Here is a 24,940-nt window from a genome sequence, read left to right as displayed (position 1 = left end):
ATGAGGCCATCCATGCATGCTATTTGTAATTGTGTGTATGTATCTACACATATCAAAGCCATCAAAAGCCTTGGGTGAGGAACCATGTGGCTGGTAATTTTTTTTTAAGAGCTTCAGATCTCTCTTCATCAAAGACCTGGAGTCAGAATCTTACAGCTGCTTCTGGGAGTATGGAAATAAACTGGGTCTGCAGGCCAGGCTTTATTTATAAATTGTGTTGTCTAAAAATTACTGATGGATGCAATGCCATCACCTCCCCAACATGCTAATATTTGTCTTTCTGTGTTCTTTAGCATCAATACCATTCAAAAATAGATGAACTAATTGAAGAAACTGTTAAAGAAATGATAACACTCTTGGTTGCAAAGGTAACCTTCAGCTTCAGGTGAAATGTTTCATTGTGAACATCGCTTTGTTATATCTGCATTTCCATTAAAATGTAACACGTTAAAAAGTTGAGCTGAATACTTGTATCTCTCAGGAAACGAGATCGTACGTCACCCAGGCTCAGCTCGGAATGATTTTTTCTGATGATTGCGAGCCGTGTGAAGATGAATTGATAAAGTGTTAACTTAATAAGAAATTGTCCCCAGACGTCGTACTAGGTTATGTGGAAAATGTTTGTTTTGTTTTTCAGCACTGACAAAGCTAGATTTTAGAAACAGAAAGTTAAACGCTAATAAGGAATTCTGCCATCCTGAAAACCCCCTTTCCCCTCGTTTCACATGCAGTGAGAGTCATAATAAAACATAAAAGTCAGATAAAGCTATTTCAGTCACCCTCATGAATTATAGAATTTTAACTAAGTAATGCTGAATGGGAAGACATTTATATTTGCCAGTGCTAAACTTCTGTTTCCCCCAAATTACTGATAAAATACAAATAAAAATAGATTGGATTAAATGTAGTGCTAATATGTAACGTAAAAACTGCTTTGCGCAGTTTTGGATTTTGAAAAGTGCATTTAATATTATCGCATGCTGTATGCAACTCAATAATATTTTGTCACTTTGTACTTCTGTAACACGCTATATTTGCAATCACATAATAATGAAGAGAAAGCCGGATAAGTCAAATATTTATGTGTGAAAGCAATTTATTCCTTTCCCCAAAAGTGGAAACCAAATAATAGAACGCAAAACCGAGCGAGGTCATTGCTAGTCTCTCTGTGATTGGGAAATGTTGCTCCATGGTGTGAACAGTTAGAGTTTGAAATAATAATTCTTTTTTGCTGTTTTACTAGTTCGTTACCATCTTGGAAGGAGTACTGGCAAAATTATCCAGATACGATGAAGGGACTTTGTTTTCTTCTTTTTTGTCATTTACCGTAAGTAAAGAGCTTCTTTCTTGCCTGGTTTTTGTTTTATTTTGGGTTTGGGTTTGGGTTTAGAGGCGGGGTGCCAATGTGACAATTTGGTTTGGGTTTGTATAAGTATGTTACTTAAGGTCAACTGCTAATATATAATAACACTAGGAGAATAAGCAGGATATTTCACAACAGCAGGTAATCCAAAATCATTTCTATTTCACTTGTGAATATACAGTATGTATGTATGTTTATGTATGTACACACACACACACACACACACACACACACATGTCTCTATATGTATTCAAAAGAGAGCTGCTTGCCTGAGCCCACATTAGCAATCTCAGACAAATGACTTCCTGTTTCTGGGCTACCATTTCCCCATCTGTAAATGAGGAAAATTAATTTTAAAGGTTGCAAATGAGATCTTCAGGTCAGACAGAGCTTTTAAATATGTTTTGTTTGGTCCTCACTGAGTCAGGTACACTTTTCTTAACTGAATTAGTTGCCTACATTTAAAAATCTGGAGAATTCACAGGGATGTCCATATTCCAGGCTTTCTCTATAAAGGGAACAGTTAACAGCTCTGGGCCTGCATACATGCATAGTAACCATCTGCTGGAGTGGAGTCACAGTGGTCCCCATTGACCACACATGTGTTTGCTAGTTTCCTCTAGTGTCTTCTTGGCCATTTTGCTCATTCATGTACCTGCCTGGGCTTGGGAACATTGGAGTTTACAACCTCTGGAGTGGATGATTGAGTCTGTACAAACTGTGAGGGGCTCTAATTCTGTGCCAGAGTTGGGCACAGGCATAGAAACAAGTTTGGTTGTGGGCAGAAGCCAGCCTAATTCTCTGTAGGTAAATGAGCAATGGAGATAGTCATTAGAAATGGGCTGCTTTGGGGCCTGGTTCTCCCACCCTTCTTGTGCTCGGTGCCTATGACACTGCTTCTTTTCCTGCCATTTCTGATAGCAGGGTTTTTGCTGGCTCTGAGACCAGGTGTTTTCCTCTGACGGGGCCATAGGAAAGACAATCAGTTTAAGTCCTATTATCTCTGGGTCTTTAAAACAGGCTTAACGTATGAAGAATCTCCTAGAAAGGCACTGAATGCCAAGATGAGGCCCAGCACAGGGTTAGGGGTTAACATCAATCTGGCAGAACCAGGTTCAAATCCCATTGCCAATATTAACCAGCTGTGTGATCTTCAGTAACTGTCTCAACTTCTCTGAGCCTCAGCTTTGCTTTGGTTTTGGTTTTGGCTTTGGGAAGGAGTGCTATTTTGTAATTTTGGTTAGGGTTTATGTGTTCATGTGTTAGTGGTGGTTGCCTACCGTGATGTATAGAGTGAGGAATGGATAATGTTTTCTATGATGAGCTGTTGTGGAGATAATAATGTAAGTGAGAGAGCATAGCATAGTCCTCGCATGAAGTAGGCCTGAATAAATGGTGGCTATCGCTAATGAAAGATAACTAACATGATTATTATACAGTGCAAAAACACACGCACTCAAGTTCTCCCTAAATATGCCTTACATTGGTATTTCCCATGCATTAGATTTTCTGGGAATTAGGGAAATGTAGGCAAAAAATACTTAGAACAATTCTAGATAGCGTCCATGTATCCACATACCCAGCTTGTTTTAATATGCAGCTCTGAACTTCCAGATATAAGGATTGAATTCAGCCCTGGAAATGTGATGGCTTCAGTCCCTGGAATTTAGTGGTAAAGGTGGGGTGGCATAGATGATGGTGACAATAGGAAAACTATCCCACAGCACTCTGTAGAACTACCCATAATGTGTCCCAGCTGAAAGGACACCTATCAAGCCGCTCCTTTGACAAACAAGGAAACCAAGAGCCAGAGAAGGGAAGTAATTGGTCTAAGGTCACACAGCAATGGGCAGAGTAGAGATAGGAAGCCAGGTCTCCTGCCAGCTTTCCCCCACCATTGAACAACTTCCTAGAGAGAGTGGGATTCAGCTGGCAGTTGCCTAGCACTGGAAGGCAGATGGGCAGATGAGTGGGGAAGATTCATAAAAAAGGATTCAGGGCACATGACTGGGAAATAGTAGATAATCTTTCATTCCTCAGTGAAGTCATGGAAATGGTAAAAAGAGGCAGAATTATCTGCAGCATTTCTGGAAAACATTCCCCTGACACTCACCAAAGATACCACTTTCTTCAAGTCTTCATTTTAAACAAGTGTTTTTACTGTACTGGACTTGAACGAGTGCAAACCAGGAAAGCCCTTCTGCTTTTTATAGAGCAGAACTCAGAAGTCAGCTCTCATGACTGACTTCCCAGTAGAATTGGGGGAAGGGGTCCCCATGGCAGCAGTAAGAGGACACCGTACCACGGGGATTCTCATTGGAGGGTGAGAAACAAAGAAGACCCAGCATAGCCCAGGCAGGAGTTTTCAAGCTGAAATTCTCATGCTCTCATCTCTTTCCTGAGACATTTTGCAGCCTCTCAGCATGCCTAGTGAAGTCCCCGTAACTGCAGAACACTTCAGTGCCTGTTGCTGGGCCTGTAACTTCCCTTCCTTAGTGACACTTCTCCCACACACTTGGCCATCCCACGGCCAAAAGCACCCACTTATCATTTGCAGCCTCTGTTCTCATCTCCTGCTGGTATTCCAGCGTCGGAGAACACGAGCTGTGCTTAGAGGTGGCAGGAATAGCTATCTCCGCATGGGAATTCTGAGCTCCTGCCCAAATTTCACTGGGCCTTTGAAGACTTCCTGCCGCCCATTTGTATGAATTACGCCAGAGTGGAGTGGAGGAGAGGGCAGAGGGTTGAGCAGGGGCAGCAGGCATTGTGGAAAGAGCCAGGAAATCAATGAGGAGAGAGCCAGCTGTGAGTCCCGGGACCCTGGACAAAGGCAGAGAGATGGTGCCGACACCCTGGCAGGATTTCCTTAACTCTGCTCCCATTTCTGATTCAATTCTTCAAGTATTACTGTGCACTTACCACATCCCCACCTCAGCAGGGCTGCCAAGTATGAGCCATGTGCTGTGCCCCCCAGAAAGCTGACAAGTATCGACAAATATGCCACCCTTTCCCCCTCTTTCTCCCGCTGAGCGCCTCCTTTCCTGGGTGGGCTTAATTTCATGGTCCAAGCCAGACATTTTGGAAAACGTCTGCAGTGGCACAGAGCAGGCAGGAATATTTATTTCTCGTCTCCATCTGCATTGCTTCCTCTCTTGGAGAGGAGCTGGGGGGAGGAGGGAGGAGGAGATGTGGCTTCTTCGTGCCAGCCCGAGAGGCGTCCAGGCGCGCCCCTCCCCTCTTTCCTCCCCAGCCTCAGCAGCAGGAGCAGCCTGGGATTTCTGGAGGCAGGCGCCTTTCGAACTTTGGAAAGATCAGCCCATTTGGAAGTCGCGATTAGCAACTATCCGCCCATTTCCCCTGACTGCAAGATGTGCTTTTGTGTGGGTTGCCTGCTTGGAAGGGTCCTTGTCTGGTGGGTAGCCTCACACTGTTTTTTTAGGAGGCCAGGAAGAGGGACAAGCAGGTACCTAGGTCTCTCTCCAAACAAATTAAAATACTTTCCTTGGTCCTATCCAGGTGTTAACCAATATGCTAGTTCTGGAATCTACTCATTCATTCATTTGCTCATTTATTCATTCACCTAACATGTATTTACTAGGCACCTGTGTGTCATGCATTGTGTTGGTTGCTGGGAACACAGCAATGAGCAAGGAAGACATGTTCTCTGTCCTTTTGGAGCTTACATTTAGGAAAACAGACAAACAATAAAAAAGGAAAGAGAGGGGCGCCTGGGTGGCTCAGTGGGTTAAGCCGCTGCCTTCGGCTGAGGTCATGATCTCAGGGTCCTGGGATCGAGCCCCGCATCGGGCTCTCTGCTCGGCAAGGAGCCTGCTTCCTCCTCTCTCTCTGCCTGCCTCTCTGCCTGCTTGTGATCTCTGTCTGTCAAATAAATAAATTAAAAAAAAAAAAAAAAAAAAGGAAAGAGAATTAAAGAGGGGGAGTGCTATACAGGCCACAAACTGGAAAGAAAGGGAGGGAAAGAGAGAAAGGAGATGGGGGTAGGGTTGTTTCAGCAAGGAGGTGACGGAGGGTCTCTGCAGAGACATAGGCTGAAACTAAGAGGGGTCAGCTGTGGCTGAAAAGAGGAGAATCCTCTAGATGGAACAGCAACTACAATGACCAGGAGGCAGGAAAGTAGGAGGCATTTCTGCAGGATATTTTGGAAGGAACATGGATAGGATTTAGAGACTGAGCACATATTGGAGATGGAGACTTGATTGAAGGGGGCAACGTGGAAGGCCCCCCGCAGGGAGGTCTTAAAGAGCTCCTCTGCACCAAATGAGTCCTGACAGCCAGTGGCGTACAGCAAAAAGACAGCCCAGGAGTGGGGAAACCTGGGATGGGGTCCCAACCCTGCCCCTCACCCGGCTGCCCTGTGACCTGGAACACAGTGCCACACTTGGCTTTTCATTCCATTCAGTGTAATATGACGATGGTTTTATTAGATGAATTCAGAAGTCTAAAATAGCGACAGGAGCAACTGCTCCTGTTCTTTAAGCACTTGCTAAGTGCCTGGCACAGGGCTAAGTGCTTTAAATACATTTTTCTCATTGCATCCTCTGAACACTGCCATCCCAGCAATGTTCTTGTGCAGAAGATCAGACTGAGGCTCAGAGAGGTTAAGCCCTCCAGCTTGACCAGCATACTCTCTCCCATAAACTCTGGAGCCTCCAAGGAGGAGTGATGATGTAGGAGGGGCCCATACCCACTCCTCTGACAGTCAGAATAATTACCTCAGATCCTCTGAAGGCCCCTAGAATTCACTCAAGATTCCCCCATCAAGCCAGTCCATTTGAGATGCTCACGATGGAAATGGAAGCCACTCGGGACAGGCAGGATAAAGCCCCATTCAGATCTGTCAGGGGCCCAGACCCCACCGTATAGCCAATGTCCTAGGTCTCAAATCACCCTTATTCACCCTTTCTTTCCATTTGCTAGTATTTTAATTGTTTTGCCACTTAGAAATTAAACAAAGTAGATACGCTTCTTCCTGCTAGAATCTAAGACTAGGGCTGGTGTTAAGTGCAGATCAACCAGCAGCATAGACTGCTTTTGTCAGAGCTCTTGATGTCATGCCAAAGAACAAGACGGCCACTTTGGTCAAAAGCCAGAACTGGATCAAAGGAATTCACTTTTGTCCCCAGAACATTGTGGTCAGGAAGCAGTTCAAATTTCAGAGTGGGGTGAGTGTTCATAATTGTTAGTGTTATCTCTGATGACGTCCCATTTTTGCTTTGGCTTCAGGGAATGCCGAGCATGGGAGAGATGGCTTTTTGTAGTGTGGGCTGGTGATGGTGGTATAGACGGAGAGGTCTTGCTCTATCCTCAGAGGGTAACATCAGCGGTTATCAGATGCTGAATCCAAGTGATTCAGGTCAGTGGCTTCCTTCGGAGTGGAGGTACCTTCCTTGCACAGAAGCAACAACCGTGGTGGTAATAGCTGCCCTTTACTGAACATTTACTGTGTCAGGCACTGTGCTAACTGATTCACATGCATTTCCTCATCGATCCTCCCAGTCACCCTGTGCAATAGATCTGATTATTATCCCTCTTCTACAGATGAGAGAACTTGAGTTGTTTGTCCCAAGTCATAGAGACTCTACCTTAGATTTACTCCTTTATTAGCTCCAGAATGTCATTCTCCATAGAACCAGAGAAACTCATAAATGAAGTCAGTTAGCAACCCTTTCAGGAACCATCCACTTACTGATACCATTTCTAAGGGAAAGTCCTCTATTTTTTCTCACATCTTACCAGCAATAATATTTTGTAAGTAATTTACGCACCAACTGTTTTGCAATAAAACCAAAGGAATAGACATTCACAATCCCTCGCTTCTTCTGTGCTTTCCACATAATCTTCAATTTTATATTATGCCTTCGTTCAACGCGTTTGTTGAGTACCTACTTGATGCTAGGCACTGGGGGCATAGCAATGAGTAAGAGGGATCATGCCTCTTAGTACATATTCCCATGAGGGAGATAGATTCTCAACAAGTAATTTACATGTGTGACAGTTTTCCAGAGAGAGGGAGAAATAGCTGATGCAATGGAACAAGAGCCTGAAGGTACCCAGCCTCATCTGGGAGGCCATGAAAGCAATGACATTTGAGCTGAGATCTAATGGATCTAGCAAAGAAAAGGAGAAAGAGTGCAGGGTACAAAGACACAGAGGAGAAAGAGAAGGTCTAGCACATTCTGGGAAGGAGAAGTCCACTGTGACTCAGGGAAAGGCCAGACTAAAAGGAGGAAAAGGACAGGCATGGAGTGAAGGAACAGATACTCTGTTAATGAAGGGACAGCCTGATAATGAAGGAACTTGCCCATGGTGATGGGATCTAAGGGCTTACAAGGGACACTATCCAAAATTGATTCAGCTGGAGAAGCTGAGAGAGGTCACAGAGAGACTGGCTACTGTTATCAGTAATGTTGGGTTTGTAGTCTGATCTTGAAGCTTTGAGCCATCATCAGAAGGCAAGACTTGTTTTGTCTAATGTAGTTTGTTCACACTGACCAGGAAAAAACCCCATGCTCTGAAGTGTTCAAGAACTATAAAGCACTGATCTGCCATGCCTTCGACCAACTTCTTTCATCAGCCCTTTCCCAATGGTTCAGAACTTGACATCCACTTTGGGGTTTATGACAGATAATTTTATCACCTAGTAGGACATCATTCTCATTTCCAGTTCTTGCCTTGAAAACACAGTTGACAATTAACATACCTGCTGTCCGAAGCAGCCCTGCAGACACTTTTCAGAAGGGGAAAGAGGCATCCAGAGTTAACTCTTTCCCTTAATGTTCTCTAGTAAACAGACACACAACAGACACAGAATTTTCTCCAGACTGTGAGATGCTGAGCGACTGGGTCCTAGAAGTGTCAGCTATGAAAGAAATACCTAATGAATACAGGTGGGGCTTCAAACATGAAATAAGTGTTCTGAAATTAAAAGTTAGAGATGCCGCCCTGACCTCTGAACCACATGTGGTAGGAAGCTTATCACCAGAAAGTTGGAGGGAGAGCTATGATTGTGAAATCCAGATTCACAGAAATGTGGGCAAGTCAGTGACCATTTGTGAGCCTCAGTCTCCCCATCTGTTGAGTCGGGGAGCTGGTGCCTCTTTCAGAGAGCTGATGAGATGATTACAACTACGGTGCACAGTGATCCGGCAGGACACCGGCATGCTGTGGGTGCCCAGGAAATAGCCCTTAGCCTTGCCTTCAACTTCAACCTGTAAGACGGTTTACACGAACCCAGCGCTTTTAACTATTCTCTCACCTGGTCGGTCTTTAGCATAGTAATCATTTCTCTTAAGCAACCCAAATCACTCTTCATCACAGGATCAACCAAAACTCTCTACAGCTCCATTTCAGCACATCCTTGTACTCACAATTCTGATTCGTCAGAGATGTTTTCCAGTAAGTTTAATGTATTTTAGCATTTAATGTTTTGTTTTGTTTTGTTTTGCTTTATTTTACTTTATTTTATTTTATTCTTATTTCTTTTAAGTAGGATCCACACCCAGTGTGGAGTCCAACACAGGTCTTGAACTCACAACCCTGAGATCGAGACCCAAGCTGAGATCAAGAGTCAGACGCTTAACTAACTGAGCCACCCCAGTACCCCTTTAGTGTTTTAATTCTTTCAGAATTTTTTATTCATACATTTTCTAGAATACCTTTTAACCAAAATATTCAGTTAACCGGAATTGAATAACCCATTCTCCATGTTTATTTTAGGTTGAATCAGGTTTATTTCAACATCCACCTCGGTTACTTGTTTGTCCAGTTCTACCCCTTACTGGAGTACAGTCCTGGTCAGGTTAATTAAGCTCTGACTTTGGTTTACTGACCTATACAATGGATCTAATAATAAGACTTCTATTACGTGATGTTGTTAGAATTAAATGAGAAAATGTTATGTGCCTGGAATGAGGTAAACATTTGATACATGTTAACTATTGTTTTTATGGTTCTTACTGTGGTTATGTCACTGAGTCCGGAGTAGTAGGACCAATTACTTGATCTGCCGCCATGTTTTCCATGACTGCTCTATGTAAATTACTAGGCTAGGAGATGTCAGAATAGTTTTTTTTTTTTTTTTTAAGATCTTAGCTCTCGTCTAGACGTTACTATCTAGGGTGCCTACAACTGAAGGAGCTTTTGAGGTTTTCTGGTCCAGGGTTTCCAGTGATGCACTGTGTCTGCTCAGTTCTTCCCTGCTGGGGAGCACCACGTCTCCACATCTCTTCCCATCTCTGCATTTCATGATGTCCCACTGGCAGCTCATAATGGAGCCAGGTCAAATTGTACCACGAAATTGGCACATGCTGCCAAACAGGGTGGTTCCTTCCTCCCTCTTGTTCTTCTTCCTCCTCCTCCTCCTTCCTCCTTTCTACATATCCCTGAGTGTTTTCCAAGCACCAGAGATGTATCACATCACCTGAGGTGATGTTAGATGCCACAAAAATGCTGCATTAAATAACACCAATTCCACTGTGAAAGAGTGATCCCCCTCCTTTTTTAAAGATTTTATTTATTTATTTATTTGACAGAGAGAGAGGGATAACAAGTAGGCAGAGAGGCAGGAAGAGAGAGAAAGGGGGAAGCAGGCTCCCTGCCAAGCAGAGAACCCGATGCGGGACTTGATCCCAAGACCCTGAGATTATGACCTGAGCCGAAGGCAGAGGCTTAACCCAGTGAGCCACCTAGTGCCCCTAGAATGATCCCCTTTTTAATTTCATTTTCATCCTTATCTCGATATCAAGTGCAAAGTATCCAGTGATACTTACGTGTCTCTCACACTTCTCTAAAATTTCAAATCTTCACGTGTAACAAAGAGAAACAGAGAGAAAGAGGGAGCAGTTTTGGGGCTTGGTACCCTCTGCGGCAACCATGTCTACCTAGAATGTAATGATGTTATTTGTATTTATTTGTGTGTACTTTTACTCTTACTTCCTTCTCCTCTTGATTGTACCTTGGTACTGATTTTCCATTTATGGCAGTGGTAAACATTTTCTTTTTATAATTAAGTATTTAAAAAGTGTGGCAATTTAAAGAACATTAAGTATAGGGGCGCCTGGGTGGCTCAGTGGGTTAAAGCCTCTGCCTTTGGCTCAGGTCGTGGTCTCAGGGTCCTAGGATCGAGCCCCACATTGGGGTCTCTGCTCAACAGGGAGCCTGCTTCCCCCCACCACCTCTCCTGCCTCTCTGCCTACTTGTGATCTCTGTCTGTCAAATAAGTAAATAAAATATTTCAAAAAAAAAAAAAAGAAGAACATTAAGTATAGAAGTAAATATAGTGCAGACAGTACATGGACCATAGCCATAGTCAGGAAAGTAGTATTGATGCCAGACGTTTGGGAGGTTGTGATACCTTCTCAATGCCCCCATTTTGCAGTTGTGTAAACTGAGACCAGAGAAGGAAAATGACTTGAACATCTAGATACATTGGACACAGAACCCAGACCTTGTCCCTCATCCATTTGTTTGTCATCCCCACTCTTTATCTGAGATAAGGAAAAAGTACAGCAGACCTAGACTGACTCTGATGGACAAGTTATCACTGCTAGTGGTGATGCAAACAATGCGTGCTCTCAAGTTCAGGCTGAGGCAGCTAGGGGCAAGGGAATCGGGCTTACAGGTGATCACCTCGTGCAGAAACAGAACTTTGAATCATGACAGCACAGTCCTTCTTTGCTTAGTGCCAAGGCTGTGCGGAATCCAGAGGGACACAAGTAAGACATGGTGTTTGCCCTCTTCTAGCTTTCATTCTGTTGGGTTTCTCAATGTTGAGAGGTGTTCAAAAGGCAGAGAAAACCCAAAAATACTAGAGATGGGCAGAGGCTCCACTCATGATGGAATAAAAATAAGCCTTTGTATCTGCTTGGAGAATTTATGAAATTAAAGCTTTTCAGTTTCTACTTCCAAATTTGTCCTAAAATGAGAGTATGCTGTGTAAATAGACAAATGGAAAAGGAGTGCAGCGTCGTGAAGAGATCAAACCCCGGAGTCCAACACACCCACACTGACACCAGCTTTGTGTCTCTGAGGAAGCTACATGTTGGTGCCAGCTGTGTGTCTTTGAGGAAGTTGTGAAACCTCTCTGGGTTCAGTCTCCTCATCCATCGATGTCAATAATCATCATGCCCTCCATTGTGAGGGTTAATTACTTGTAAAGTGCTTAGCCTTATGCCAGGCAAATAATAAGCATGCAGCCATTGTTCAGTCATCGTTAAAAGGGTGGGTTTGAAGGAGCCTTTGAGCCTTGCAGAAATCCTCTCTGGGAATGAAAGATTGGGACAGAAATGAGGGAAACTGGAAGGAAAAACATGCCTACTTCAATTGGGCATCTGTTCGGAAGCCCCAGGGGGGAAGAGAGATGAGAACATACACTTCCTGGACCCAGTCTCGGAGCACAGTACCCTGAGCAACAGGAGATACGAACAATTCTCGTTAATGAGGCTGCAGCTCCTAATCAGTGCATGGAACAGAATGCTTTTGCTTAATAGAGATCATTTCCCTGCCTCTTGCCCAACTCCCCAGCAGTGCCAGCAGCTCTTTGTTTAATGAAAGGTAGGGACTTCGAGTAGTGTGGTGGGATGGGCTGTAGGAGGCATTATTACCCTCATTACTATGATAATAGTTTAATCACAATCAATATTTATGAACATGCACAGAAGCCGTGCAATCAACCAGCAGCCCTACAACTCAGGGTTTTCATGTTCTTGCCTAAGGACGCTTTCCAGGAAAGCCTGGGCTCTCTCCCCCCTTTCCCCAGCCCCTCAGAAGCTCTGCAGAGGTGCTCAGAGGTCATTTCAGAATATCCATGATGGTTACATGATAGTTACATATGAGGTCTTATTTGTGGTAGTGGGTGACTGTCATCACAATTATCTCCACAGTCATCATCTGGACTTGATCTTCAGACTTTGGGAAATTATCTTGTGAGTAAGGTAGGGAAGTATAATGTAGTGGCAGATACTTTGAAGTTAGGCCCACTTGGGTTCAAATCCTAGCTCTGAGCTGTGTTCCCTGAGGAAAGCAATTTAACTACTCTGAGCCACACTTCCTTCAGTTATAAAATGAGAGGACAAGTTGTTAGAAGTATCAGATAAGATGGTGTCAGTTGGGCATTCAGTCATTGGTAAATGTGTCCGTAGTTTTGTGTATGACTATATATAGCAGGTATCTGGTATTTCTGTGTTGTCCATGTGAAAACTAAACAATTGTTTTTCCCAAAATCACAGAGCCAGTATATGAGATGGCAGGAGAGTCCAGACTTGGACTCCAATATTCACATTCTATTATCTGAAAACTTTTCCAACATTGGTTCTATTTATAAGCAACTGAGGGAAACCTTATTTTTAAACATTTCAGTGTTTAAGTCTTTTCTTTCAAATGTGCTCCAGATTTAGAAAGCCGGTCGATCATTTTTCTGAGCCGTGGCCACCTGGTGAGCCTCTCATAAAACATTTTTGGTGTCACAGTTCCCACATCTGCAAAAACAGCATCTATATACTCCAGCCCTTTGAGAAAGGAAAGGAAAGGAAGATGGTCTCACGATGTATGTCCTCTCTGTAGCATTTACGTGGTGCCTGTGTGTGCACAGCACTCCATTATTGACCAGAAACACCCTTGATCTTCAGCCAGCAAAGAAGACGTTTCAGCCCCTGGGTGGCAGACCTGGGGAATCCATCCTGCTCTCTATGATTGCAGGTACACTTCTTAGGTTGTGGTTCTCTCCAGTCCTCCAGGAGTGTTGTAAGGGGCTTTCCCTGTAATTGTCACTTGGCCCCAAATAGGAGCCACTGAGGTTTGCTCAACTGCTCACCCGCACACAGAGTCCCAGTACATCCACCCACTGGTACATTCTGTCTCCCCCAGGCAGTCAGTCCCTCAGTTGGCACTAACAATGTATTCATCTTCCCAAGATGCACATAGAGCATCCAGATTACGGATGGAGTTGGGGGAGGGTTTGCTAGGTTTTGCTTTTGCCTTTGTAGAAGACGTATCTCAGAATCATGTTCCCAATCAACCAAAAACCTTGAAGAAGTTACTCTGGAGTAGACACATTCCTCCTGCAAAGTGCCTTTCTCCACTAAAATGTTGAAAATTCTACCACTCAGTTTTTTTTTTTTTTTCAGTATTTTTTTTAATAAAAGAAATATATATAGGGTTAAAAATGAAATAGTACAGACACTCTTAATAATAATTTTTTTAAAGAAACAACAGTTCTCTGGCCTGCCCCTTTCTACCCTCAATCTCTGACCCCAGAAGGGATCCTTGAAACAATTTTGTTTTTATCACCATAACCCCAAGTACTATTCTTACATTGCTATTTCTTGATTTACTGATCTTAGAGATTTCTTGACTCCTTATAGTAATAGATGGAGCTTTAGCTCACTTCACTATCTTTCACTTCTTCCCCGTCTTACACTTCTTCCTGTTATGGTTGTATCAGTATTGTATCATTCCTCTCTCGGCATCTTGATCACTTTAAATTATACCCACCCACCTTGAACTCTTGATTTACATATGATGAAGCTATTGGCACTGATGCCCTTTTCCTTCTCCTGCTTCCTCCTTCAATTGCTCTCTTGTTCTAACATGGGAATTGGATGACACATCTCTTCATTCTTAACATTTTAAAGTGTAGGTCCCTGTATTTATGAATGTTTCTTCGGGCTACCAGCACTGTCCACTAGAATTTCCTGCAGCGGTGAAGTATTCTGTATCCAAACTGTTGGATACCGCAGCCATGGGCCACATGTGGCTCATAAGTACTTGAAGTGTAGCTAGTTAGACCTGAAAAATTGAATTTTTAGTTATATTTTGTTTTCATTCATTTAAATGTAAATAGCCACATGGAGCTATTGGATAATGCAGGGCGGGACCAAGCTTACTATACAAGTCTGATTACAGAGAACAACCTTTTTCAGCAAAAATAGTGATAATAGCAGACACATAACTCTTATTTACCATGCCCTGAGAACTGACCTGCCAACTCAGTTAATAACCCAATAATTCTATGAAGGGTAGTAGTATTCCCACTTGATAGGTAAAGAATATGAGGCATGGAAAAGTCAAGGAACTCATCTAGTAAGTGGTAGAGCTAGAATTTGGTCCCATGAGATCCAACTCCGCAGTCTGTGCTCTGAACCACTTCTTTCTCCTGCCTCTGCTCCCCTTTGGAAACCCCTACATCTTTTTTCAGCTATTTCCAATCTGCTGATCAATGGTGTGGGTGCAGCTTCTCCCATGTTCCTGGCCTGAATGATGTTTATCACGGAGCTATATGCATTTAGATGTCAAGCCTGCCAAATGCCTTTCTGTCGCAAAAAAAGAGAATGAAAACTGGAAGCTGAGGAAGGATATGGGCAAATGTAGGGACTCAGGGCAAGGTCACAGAAGGGCTCGCTCCCCAGTCATGGGAAGGTTGTTCCTTTGGCCTGCTCATTCCAGCAACAGCAGTACAGCGGCTCACAGGTCCTAGGAGGGTTTGCCACGTCTTTTTATTCCTCCCCTTAATGCGGATTATCTTTGTGAATCCTCCCCACAGCCCAGAGAGGTGCAGAAGAAGAGGGCTGCAACTAGAGGGTGCTGGGAATATTAAATTGGATGGTTCATGAACAACACAGAAAATAGTGCCTGGCACAGGGTAGAGACTCAGCACATGTTGCCTATTGTAACCGTTTTATCTCTTTGCCAGGTCTACCCGCAGAGCCATGCTAGCTGTCTGGTACCTGTGGGAATGGTCTTTATTTATCTCAAATGCTTTTCCTTTTCCCTGTTACAATGTTTCTCCTGGAGCCTCATGTCCAGAGCTCTTATGAGTACTAAAATATTAATGAACCTCTTGTTTTAGTACCAGAGTGTTTATAACTTTTTCAAGGTGTGGGTAGTGCTTCTATTCCACATTCTTCTCAAATCTAACCTGCCTTGTACACCATCTGAAATTCACAATTTTTTTTTTTTTTTTTTTTAATTCTGGAAGGCATCAAGAGAAAACACTCAGTCTGGCACCCTGTTACAATAAATAAGGACCTGAGGCTAGACAGGTAGCTGAGATCAATCAACTAATCAATGGGCAAATAAAGATTAGACATAATTTTTTTATTCTTTTCTGTACCCCCACCATGGCCTCTCACTTAATCATGTTCTAGTCCAGAGGTCAGAAAACCACAGGAAAGGACGAGAGAGTAAATATTTTTTACTTCACAGGCCACAAAGTCTCTTAGCCTCTGCCCTTGTAGCATGAAAGCAGCTAGCCACATGGTGTAAATGAGTAGGTGTGGCTGTATTCCAATAAAACTTTATTTATGGACATTGAAATGTTAATTTACTATAATTTTCACATGTCAGGAAACATTTATTCTTCTTTTGATTTTCTTTCAACCACTTAAAGATGTGCAAACCTTTCTTAGCTCATAGGCCATACAAAAACAACAGGTTGGGTTTAGCCCATAATCCAGTCTGCCAACCTTTGTCTAGTCTATAAGATATGGAGAGGAACACACTTGGCACAGTCAACTCTCAGCTAACCACAAGTGAATTAAACACTAGTAATAATAGCTAATGATTATTGAGCTTTTACTGTGTACCAGGCATTGTGTTGAGCACTTGACATGATGTTAAGCTGTTTGACCTCAGAAGAACCCTCTGAAGATGATAGTTGTTATCCTCATTTTGCAGATCAGGCTATAGAAGCTGTGGAAGGTTGAATAATTTTTCCCAAGGTCATTCCCAAGGTTCATCACTCCATTAAGTGATGGAACATAATCAAACCAAGATCTGTGTGACCCAAGGCTTCTACACCTTCCACAAAGCATGCTCTCCTTTTCCCAGATCCCAGGTCATCAGTAGGTCAGAAGTGGTTTTAGAAAGACACATCCCTTTCAGAACATCAACATCTTGTGATGAAAGGACTCTGCACTCTATAGCCAGACTTGGGATTATACTCCAGTTCCACCAGTTACTGGTTGACCTCTTGAGAAGTGCTTAACCTTGCTGAGTCTCAGCATTCTTCTTTGAAGCAGGGAGGGTGAAATGAGCCTTCCCAGGCTCTACAGTGATGACTAACTGAGCTAATTATACATAAGGTGCCTAGTACAGTGCCCCATACAGATGTGCTCAATAAAGATCATTGAGGATCAGGTGAAAATCAGGTCAGTCACTAATGTTTTTATAGCCAGGAGACCCAGGAATACCCAAATCCTGTCCTTGACCATCAGGGACCACCCAGCAGCTTCTCCCAGGGTAATACAGGCAATGAATAAAGGTAGGGGAATATGAGGTAAAGGAACACCTTAGTAAGTTCTGGCTGTCCACTGCTGCATAACAAACTATGGCAGAATTGGTGGCCTAAAAGAGTCATTTTGTTTTGCTCACAATTTTGAGGGTCAGGAATCCAGGACAAGCTCAGCGAGGAGATTCTTTGATGCGTGTGGCTCTGACTGGGGTCACTCTCTGGGCCGCATCACCAGGTGGCTATGCTGGGCTGGCTGATAATCTGATATGTCTTCATGTGGCTTCTTTCTACCTATATGGAGTCTCCTCCTACTGATCTTTTCCATGTGGCATGGGCTTCTGACAGCGTGGTAGTCTCAGGGCACTCCCACATACATTACCACTGGTTTGCAAGGGTAAGGTAGTGGAAGCTGCCAGCCCTTCTCAAGACTTGGCTTGAAACTGGCATGGCATCATCTCCTTCATGTTCTGTGAATCAGAGCAGTCATAGGCCAGCCCAGACTCAAGGTGGACAGAGGAATAGACTCTACTTTTCCATGGGGGAGTGGCTCGCCCATACAGGGAGCAAAATCACTGATGACAAGCTTCTTTGGGAATAGGTTACCACATTGGGACCTGGGCCCTGGGTCCATATTCCATTGCAGAGCACTAGAGACAGAAATAGAATAAAAGAGAGTCCAGGCTCAGAGCCAGCAAAGAAGACAGCCTGGCCTCTTACTGCAGGGTCGGTCACACCCTGTCACCTGAAGCACTTTGGTGTACAGACAACCCACCCGGTGCCCTGGAACCCAACCGATCAAATCAGCCCCTTTGCAGGTGGCAGGAAAAGAGAATGTAAAATTAATAGCCAACATTTATTGAACATGTACTACATCCCAGGCCCTGTGCAAAGGTTTTTAATATACATTAACTTGTTTAATCCTTAACCTGCACTAAAGGAATCAATAGAAATCAAATGCTTAGAATAGTGCCCTGCACATATTAAACACTTTGAAAAACTATCCTTTTTTAATAATTTTATTTTATTTATTTGACAGACCAAGATCACAAGTAGGCAGAGAGTCAGGCAGAGAGAGAGAGAGAGAGGGAGGAGGAAGCAGGCTCCCCGCGGAGCAGAGAGCCCGATGCGGGGCTCGATCCCAGGACCCCGAGATCATGACCTGAGCCGAAGGCAGAGGCTCTAACCCACTGAGCCACCCAGGTGCCCCAAACTATCCTTTTTTAAATTAATAATTCATACAACCGCCTTTTGAGGAGTTACTGTTGTCACTATCTATTTTCAAATGGGGAAGCTAATGTTTAGAGAAGTTAATTCCCTGGCCCACAACTGGAAGGTGATAGAACTAGATGCCAGCCTCAGTGTTGAACTTGTCCCTCCACCTCCCCTCACTCTTACCCCTGCACTGTATTCCCATGCTGCCTAAGAACAAGAGACCCTTTTCAGCCCTTCCCACAGAGGCAACAAATACCAGTTCCTTTTGCCCACACTTTTTTTCAATGTCCTTTTAAGGCTGCTGTAACTTAAAAACCAACTACAAGAAAATGCTAGAAACCTCCGTCCTGGGTACTAAGTAAAAAGTGCCATGCCCAGGGGTGCCTGGGTGGCTCAGTGGGTTGGGCCGCTGCCTTCGGCTCAGGTCATGATCCCAGGTCCTGGGTTCGAGCCCCGCATCGGGCTTTCTGCTCGGCAGGGAGCCTGCTTCCTCCTCTCTCTCTGCCTGCCTCTCTGCTTACTTGTGATTTCTCTCTGTCAAATAAATAAATAAAATCTTTAAAAAAAAAAAAAAAGTGCCATGCCCAGAAGTTCATTCAGTCAACAGATTTGTACTGAGCCCCTGCTATGTATCAGGAAGTGTAGGCACTGAGGAGAGAGAGAAGTTCTTACTTTTCTGTTTTGTTTTCCTTTTTTAGAGATTTTATTTATTTATTTGTCAGAGAGATTGAAGGAATGAGCACAAGCAGGGGGAGCAGCAGGCAGAGGGAGAAGCAGGCTCCCTGCTGAGCAAGGACCCCCCCCCCCAATGTGGCACTTGATCCCAGGACCCTGGGGTCATGACCTGAGCCGAAGGCAGACGCTCAAATGACCGAGCCACCCAGTTGTCCCAGTTCTTACTTTTCATAGACACAAGGATGGTAATAGATGATAAAATTCAACATAAGAGAGATGATTATTTTTAAAGATTTATTTATTTGAGCGTTGGCGAGAGGGGCAGAGGGAATCTCAAGCGGACTCCCCCACTGAGCACAGAGCCCATAGTGGGGCTCATCCCACGAGCCACGAAATAATGACCTGAGCCAAAACCAAGAGTCCAACCCTCAACCGACTGAGCCACCCAGGTGCCCTGAGAAATAATTATTTTGTGCCTGGTGGTGGTCCTACATAACATTTTTACATGCTGAACTGCCTCAACTTGCAAAACAATAGTAGTAGTAATCCAGATCTCTGTGATCGCCTGGGTTAGAAAAATGGAGAAGGGCACAAAATAGCAAAATGATCCTTGCAACTGAAATCTCAAAAGCCAAACGCTGAAGTAAATGTTGCTAGCCCTGTTAAGTAGCGGCGTGGCTGGTCGTTTCTAGGCAATAGCGGAGAAATCAGCTCCAAGCTCTGATGAAATCAAACAAACTGGGGTGGCTTTAGCTTGTGTGGAGAATAAAACACTTCCTTGGTTGATGTTTTCTTAAGCGACCGTGGTGAGAAAGGAGAGCTCAGACAGTCACTAAGGCAGTGGTATCTGTTCAGACTTCTTTTTTCTTCCATCTTTGAGTCTTACCCACTAGATTTCTGTTTGCAAAAAGGGCCTAATCCACTTTTTCTTTCTTTGTTTCTTTCTTTCTTTTTTTTTTTTTTTTTGTCTGTGCATTGATTTAATAGTATCAAACCCTGAGGTCCTCATGGTCTGCACCTGGGTTGCTTTTTCCCCTAATGAAGCAAGAAAAGTGGTTTAAGCCCCCACCGTGCTCCCTATCAAAGCTACACAATGATTAACTCAGGTCCCCTTATTAGGACCAGGCAGAAGAAAATCCCTTAGTCATCAGCATTGTGAAAATCCCAGGATGGTGAGTGTTCAATGAAAAGATTACCTTGGGCACCTGAAAAATAATGGAAGAGCTCAATAGAGAAACCATTAAGCCTGTCTACATACACTAAGTCAGGTGGAGGGTCGAGGTAATTAGCTGGGACATTCAGGCCAGAGAAACCGTTTTGGACGTTCTGCCCCGACTGAGTCATTGCAGACAATTATTCAAATCCCTCATACATTTTTCCCGGAGAAGCCATTTGAGTTTGTGTCTACACATGCATGAGCGCGCGCACGCACACACACACACACCCCAAAGCAAGAGTTACATATGACTGGTCAGTAAAAGTGGTTTCTATTTACTTGTTTGTTTTTAACTGAATAATAAGCAGCTTAGGGGATGGGAGGTCCAAAGCTTTGACTTCTTAGCTGCATAACTTTAAGCCAAGTCTCTTCATCTTTTTGAGCCTCGGTTTCTTCAACTGTAAAATGGAATAATTAATAGGTGGTTATGAGGATTAAATATAACAAATGCAGTATTCCTGACTCATTGCCTGGCAAGACATAATCACTCAGAAATGTTACTTATAGTTACTAGTTGTGGATGGACATGACTCATTCTGTGTTTGGAGAGATTGTACACTTAGACATCATCGAAGAAAGGGGCCAGGAATCATGGAGCAAATGCCTTCCTCTACAGCCCCCGATGTGGTGCCTCGTACATAATAAGTGTTCTTTGCTTCAAGCATGTGAGAACATGAACAAGTTGTTCGCTGACACTTTGTCTCCCTCCCATCGTCCTTGGTTTCCCTCAGGCTTTCCTACCTTCTGTCTCCTTTTCTGACCCCCTTTCCCAGAACTGGGAAAGTCTTTCTGGGAGGTCAGAGGCAGGGGGGCCGGTGCCCATGGGTGCTGCTAGAGAAAGGGTATTCTTTGTCCCATCAGCAGGATGGTCAGAATGCAAGGATTTCAGGAAATGACATATGGATGAAGTCACGGTTCTTGCCTTTTTCTTAGGGTAGCTGAGTGCCTACTTAGAAAAGGTGCCAGACCAGGTATCTGAGGCAAACCCCTCCCTCTCCCCCTTATCTCCTGCACCCCAGAGCACATGGCTTGGTCCCAGAGAGCAGGAGGTATGTGATTGTTGACTATAAGTGAGCGCCCTGGCTTGGGGAAATGCCTGCTTGCTCAGGCCTAAACTCAGCCATCCTGAGTTAGTGAACAGACCTTTGCCATCTGCCTCAAGGTTTTGAGGGTGAGTCTCTAGTCTACAAGATGTTCGGTGAATTGGCAGAAAGTATACCAGACTGAGAATCAGCTCAGATATCTGCTGGTAACCTGGGGAGATTCTAGCATCCTTTTTATGGCAAGAAATTGCCCATGCACTAGAGATGAAGAGTGAAACTGTCACCACCATCACCAGGACAAGGAGCACGTACTTCATTTACACCAATAAGCCAATATTTCCAGTAACCATGAGGTAAAGTTACCTTAAGCAGCTTTTACCCTGTGCCAGCACTGTCCTACACACTTAGATGGGTTATCTCATTCAGTCCTTGCAGTATCCCTTTGAGTAAGATTATGATCATCCCATCTGCAGAGGAGGCTCAGAGTGGTTCAGTAACCTGTTCAAAGTCACCAAGCTAGAAAATGGCAAAGCCAGACTTCTAATCCCACCAATGCGGAGCTCATCTTAGCCACTTCACTAGGAGGATTTCATTTAAAGTTAAAAAAAGAAAAGAAACTAGCACACACGTGCACGCACACACACTTCTGAGAAGCACTGATGGGAAAACATACATAATGACAAAATTCTGTAATATAGGTAGTACCTTTAAAGAAATGGGTGTTTTATTCATTAAAATAACATCTACATACAATGGAAAAGCATCCAGTGTAGACCATAGGGCCTGTTATTGATTTGATCTAAAGACAGTGTCTGTCGTGCACTTGAATTTTTCTGACCCTTGGCAGTAATTCTGAAGCCCTCATGGGTTGGGAGGATCTGGTCCTTCCTCTGAGAATATAGCTGGCAAAAACATATCCTATGGATACTGAAAATAAATGTGATATTTAAAGGCAGCACTGTTGACGGTAGGCAGGAATGGGTTCAGGAACCAGAGTTCTGATGCTGGCTTTGCAAATTTATTCACTCTGCTATATCTCAACGTCTATTCTCAAAAGACAGAACTGATGGAAGCTTCTCACCTCTTAAGGAGACTAGAGTCAGAAGATGAAGCAGCCTTGGAGGCAACATTGTCACCCAGGAAAGGTTCACATCCAGAGCTCTCCCCAGAGCTCCTGCTTGAGCTCCTCAACCAGAGATGACCAGTGCCTGGATGGATGAGAGAGCTGTTTGAACCTTCTCCTGGGGCCCTTCATTCTACTCATCCATCCTGATTCCATGCTCTAGAATCACCATGAAAAAGTTCAGTCTTTCCACATGGAATCTCCTTAATTAATACCAAATGAACATTACATTTTCTAGGCAAGATCTCTCTGTTCTCATTTTCCTTATGAGAAGACACTCCTATAACCTCATCATCAATCTCCTTAAAATTCAGTGGCCAGAACCAAAAGTGATACACCACATTTTTCTAAACAAAAGTGGGACCACAATTCACTCTGAGCTATTTTTCCCTATTACTATGGGATGGGAGGAAAATCACTAAGAGAGAATATAAGTCAGCAGTTATCCGGTGAGAAACAGAAGGCTGCTGGATGTAGTCAAGTGTATGGTTTTTCATTCATGACATAGAGCTTGCCTGATCTTCCTAAACTGCCTTGAAAGGAATAGAACTTGACTGGTGTCATTCTCTGAATTGAAACTGCATGTTAGTGGTAAATGGAGAGTAGGCGTGTTTAAAGGTTGATCATTTCAGCTGTAGCAAAACTCCTACCAACTGCCAAGCACTGACTCCACAGAGCAAGGAGGCAGTTCCTAGTCGAGAAGAATTATTTTACCAGCACCTGCCCCAACAACCACTGATGTTTGAATTCCTCTTATACATTTCTACCATGAGGGAGGAGGTCAGGAGCCCCAAAGGAAAAATAGGAGCTCAGGAGACCACATTTGAGTCCTGCCTTCTCTGCCTTCTGGCCTAGCTCATGAGAAATGAATTCTTAAGTGCTGTGGGTTTTAGTGTTCTCATTTGTAAATAGATATGCTTCATAGCCCCCATTTTGCTGGGTGGCTTAAAGAAGAAACTGTAATGAATGTGCTTTGCAAAGCAAAAAACATCGTATAAATGTTAGATATTGTAAGTCAGGGAGACTTGAAAGAACGGAAAGCCACCTTCTTGCCCAAACTAAATTCTGCATCTGGAATGGACAAGAAAGATTTGGTGTTGGGACTCATTTAGTAGAAATGTTAATTGTGTGAAATCTGGAAAGCTTTCCTGATATCCCTTTAATGGCCCAATGTGGGCCTTCTCCTTTCGCCCACGTGCCTTTGCAAGAGGTCAGCTTTCAGAATGTCGGCTTTGCCACTGACTCATGAATGGCTTCTCAATCTGGCCATTCCCTTGCTTAATTTTCAACCACCCTGAAGCCATCACTGGTCACTTTCTTTCTCTACTGCCTTCCTTCTGCCCATTTTTCCTGGGTGCCCTTTTTAAACCAGGTACCAAATGTGATATTTGTACACAGCTGGGGAGACAGCTGTGAGCAAGACATGACATTCTGTGGGACACAGACATTGTACAAAATTACTGAATTACAGTTACAGTCAATGTTGCAAAGAAAAAGTGGAGGGGTCTAAGAGAATCTATAACAGGAGAATCTAGGAATTATCTTGGGTGCTGGTGATGATTTCAGATGTTTGGATGCATTGCCCTCTCAATAATTAACTATGTGATATGTGTGGTCAGCCTTTTAAAGTTTATGAAGCACTTTCTCATATGCTTTTTTACTAGGTCAGGCTCTCAGCCCTGTGAAGTACCCAAAATTACACCCTATTCTAGAAACCAAAGCTATGGGACTCGATGGACTTGAGGGTCAACTAGTTCTGCCACTTAACAGAATTTTGGATGCTTAATCCCAGGCTCTTGCGGCACCCCCCCATCCCCACCATTGGTTCACTGGTTTCTCTTACTTAGGAGTTGGTATTGTGAAAAGTAGCTTTGGAAAAAAGAGCAATAAGCGGACATGCTCCCCTGGATCCTTTCTTAGGAGACATGTGGGTAGAAGCTGTGATTCCTGATATTGGTCTCAGCCAAAGGGTAAGAAGAAGCCTACCTGTGATGTGAAATGTGACCTGTGCCTCGAAGTCTTTGCAGTTTCCAGTAAGACTATAAACCCTCTCTGACCCCAAATATAGCTCGTTGGTCTCACCTGTGCCTAGAGTAATATGACCTGGGTCCAAATGAAACGCACAGAAGAGCAGACATACTCCCATAGGTTTTATTCCTCAAAGCCAGATCTTCATTGATGTAGCCCGCACACAGAGCCCACCCACATTTGCTTATGAATTGATGGTCTTAGCGGCCATTTGGTCGGTGCCTACGCTGTCCCAGAACTTTGTGTGCACTAACCTTCAGATGACCCAGCTGAAATAGGTATCTACTAGTGGCTGCATTTTGCTGATGAGGTAACTGAGACTCAGAGTGCTGAAATAGCTTGCCCAAGGTCACACAGCCTGTAAGTCGTAGAGCTTGGATTGGAACCCAGATCTGACATTGAACCCCATGCTCTCAAACACGACACTCTCTCCCCAAAACCTGAAAATAAATTTCTGCACTTTCCATCTGAGGTTTTTAGTATTTAAAACCAGGGGACAGGGGCACCTGGGTGGCTCAGTCACTTAAGCATCTGTCTTCAACTCAGGTCATGGTCTCAGGGTCCTGGGACCAAGCCCCATGTCGGGCTCCCTGCTCAGCGGGGAGTCCACTTCTCCCTCGCCCTTCCACCTGCTCATGCATGCTCTCTCTCTCTCTCTCAAATAAATAAATAAAATCTTTTTTAAAAGCAAACCAGAAGGCACAATAGCAGGGGCTGGGCTTTAAAGGGCTCTGGTACCCTCCCAACCCCTCCACAGATACCTCTCACCCTCTGGGTTAAGGACACCCACCCACCATATCCTCTCCCCTTGCAGATGCTTTGCTGAAACCCAAGGTTTCCATTAGGACAATCTTGTGGCCAAATGACAAAAAGACACTAGGTACAAGAAGCCACAGCAGCCTTAGTTGCTTTTCCATACTAGCAAGCCTCTACTAATCAGTTTGGGTTTAGCTAGAGTCACTTTTCTCCTTTGTAAAGGGACAGAAAAAAATACAAAACTCCCACACCAGCCATGGGATCCCAATCAGTAAAT

General features: G+C 43.9%; 1 protein-coding gene across 4 annotated transcripts in view; it reads left to right on the top strand.

Annotated features, from left to right (window-relative positions):
• LOC111144071 (calcium dependent secretion activator) overlaps positions 1–24,940 on the top strand; it is a 469,442-nt gene that overhangs the window by 398,558 nt on the left and 45,944 nt on the right. For all 4 annotated transcript variants that reach the window (XM_022498167.1, XM_022498166.1, XM_022498164.1 and 1 more), the window contains 2 exons: positions 294–368; positions 1,244–1,327. In XM_022498167.1, coding sequence (XP_022353875.1) covers positions 294–368; positions 1,244–1,327 — 159 coding nt within the window. The remainder of the gene's footprint in view (positions 1–293; positions 369–1,243; positions 1,328–24,940) is intronic.

This window comes from Enhydra lutris, unplaced genomic scaffold, assembly GCF_002288905.1.
Source record: "Enhydra lutris kenyoni isolate GAN:26980312 unplaced genomic scaffold, ASM228890v2 scaffoldscaffold10, whole genome shotgun sequence".
In the NCBI taxonomy this organism is placed as follows: Eukaryota; Metazoa; Chordata; class Mammalia; order Carnivora; family Mustelidae; genus Enhydra; species Enhydra lutris.
This window is presented reverse-complemented; position numbering and strand designations above follow the sequence as displayed.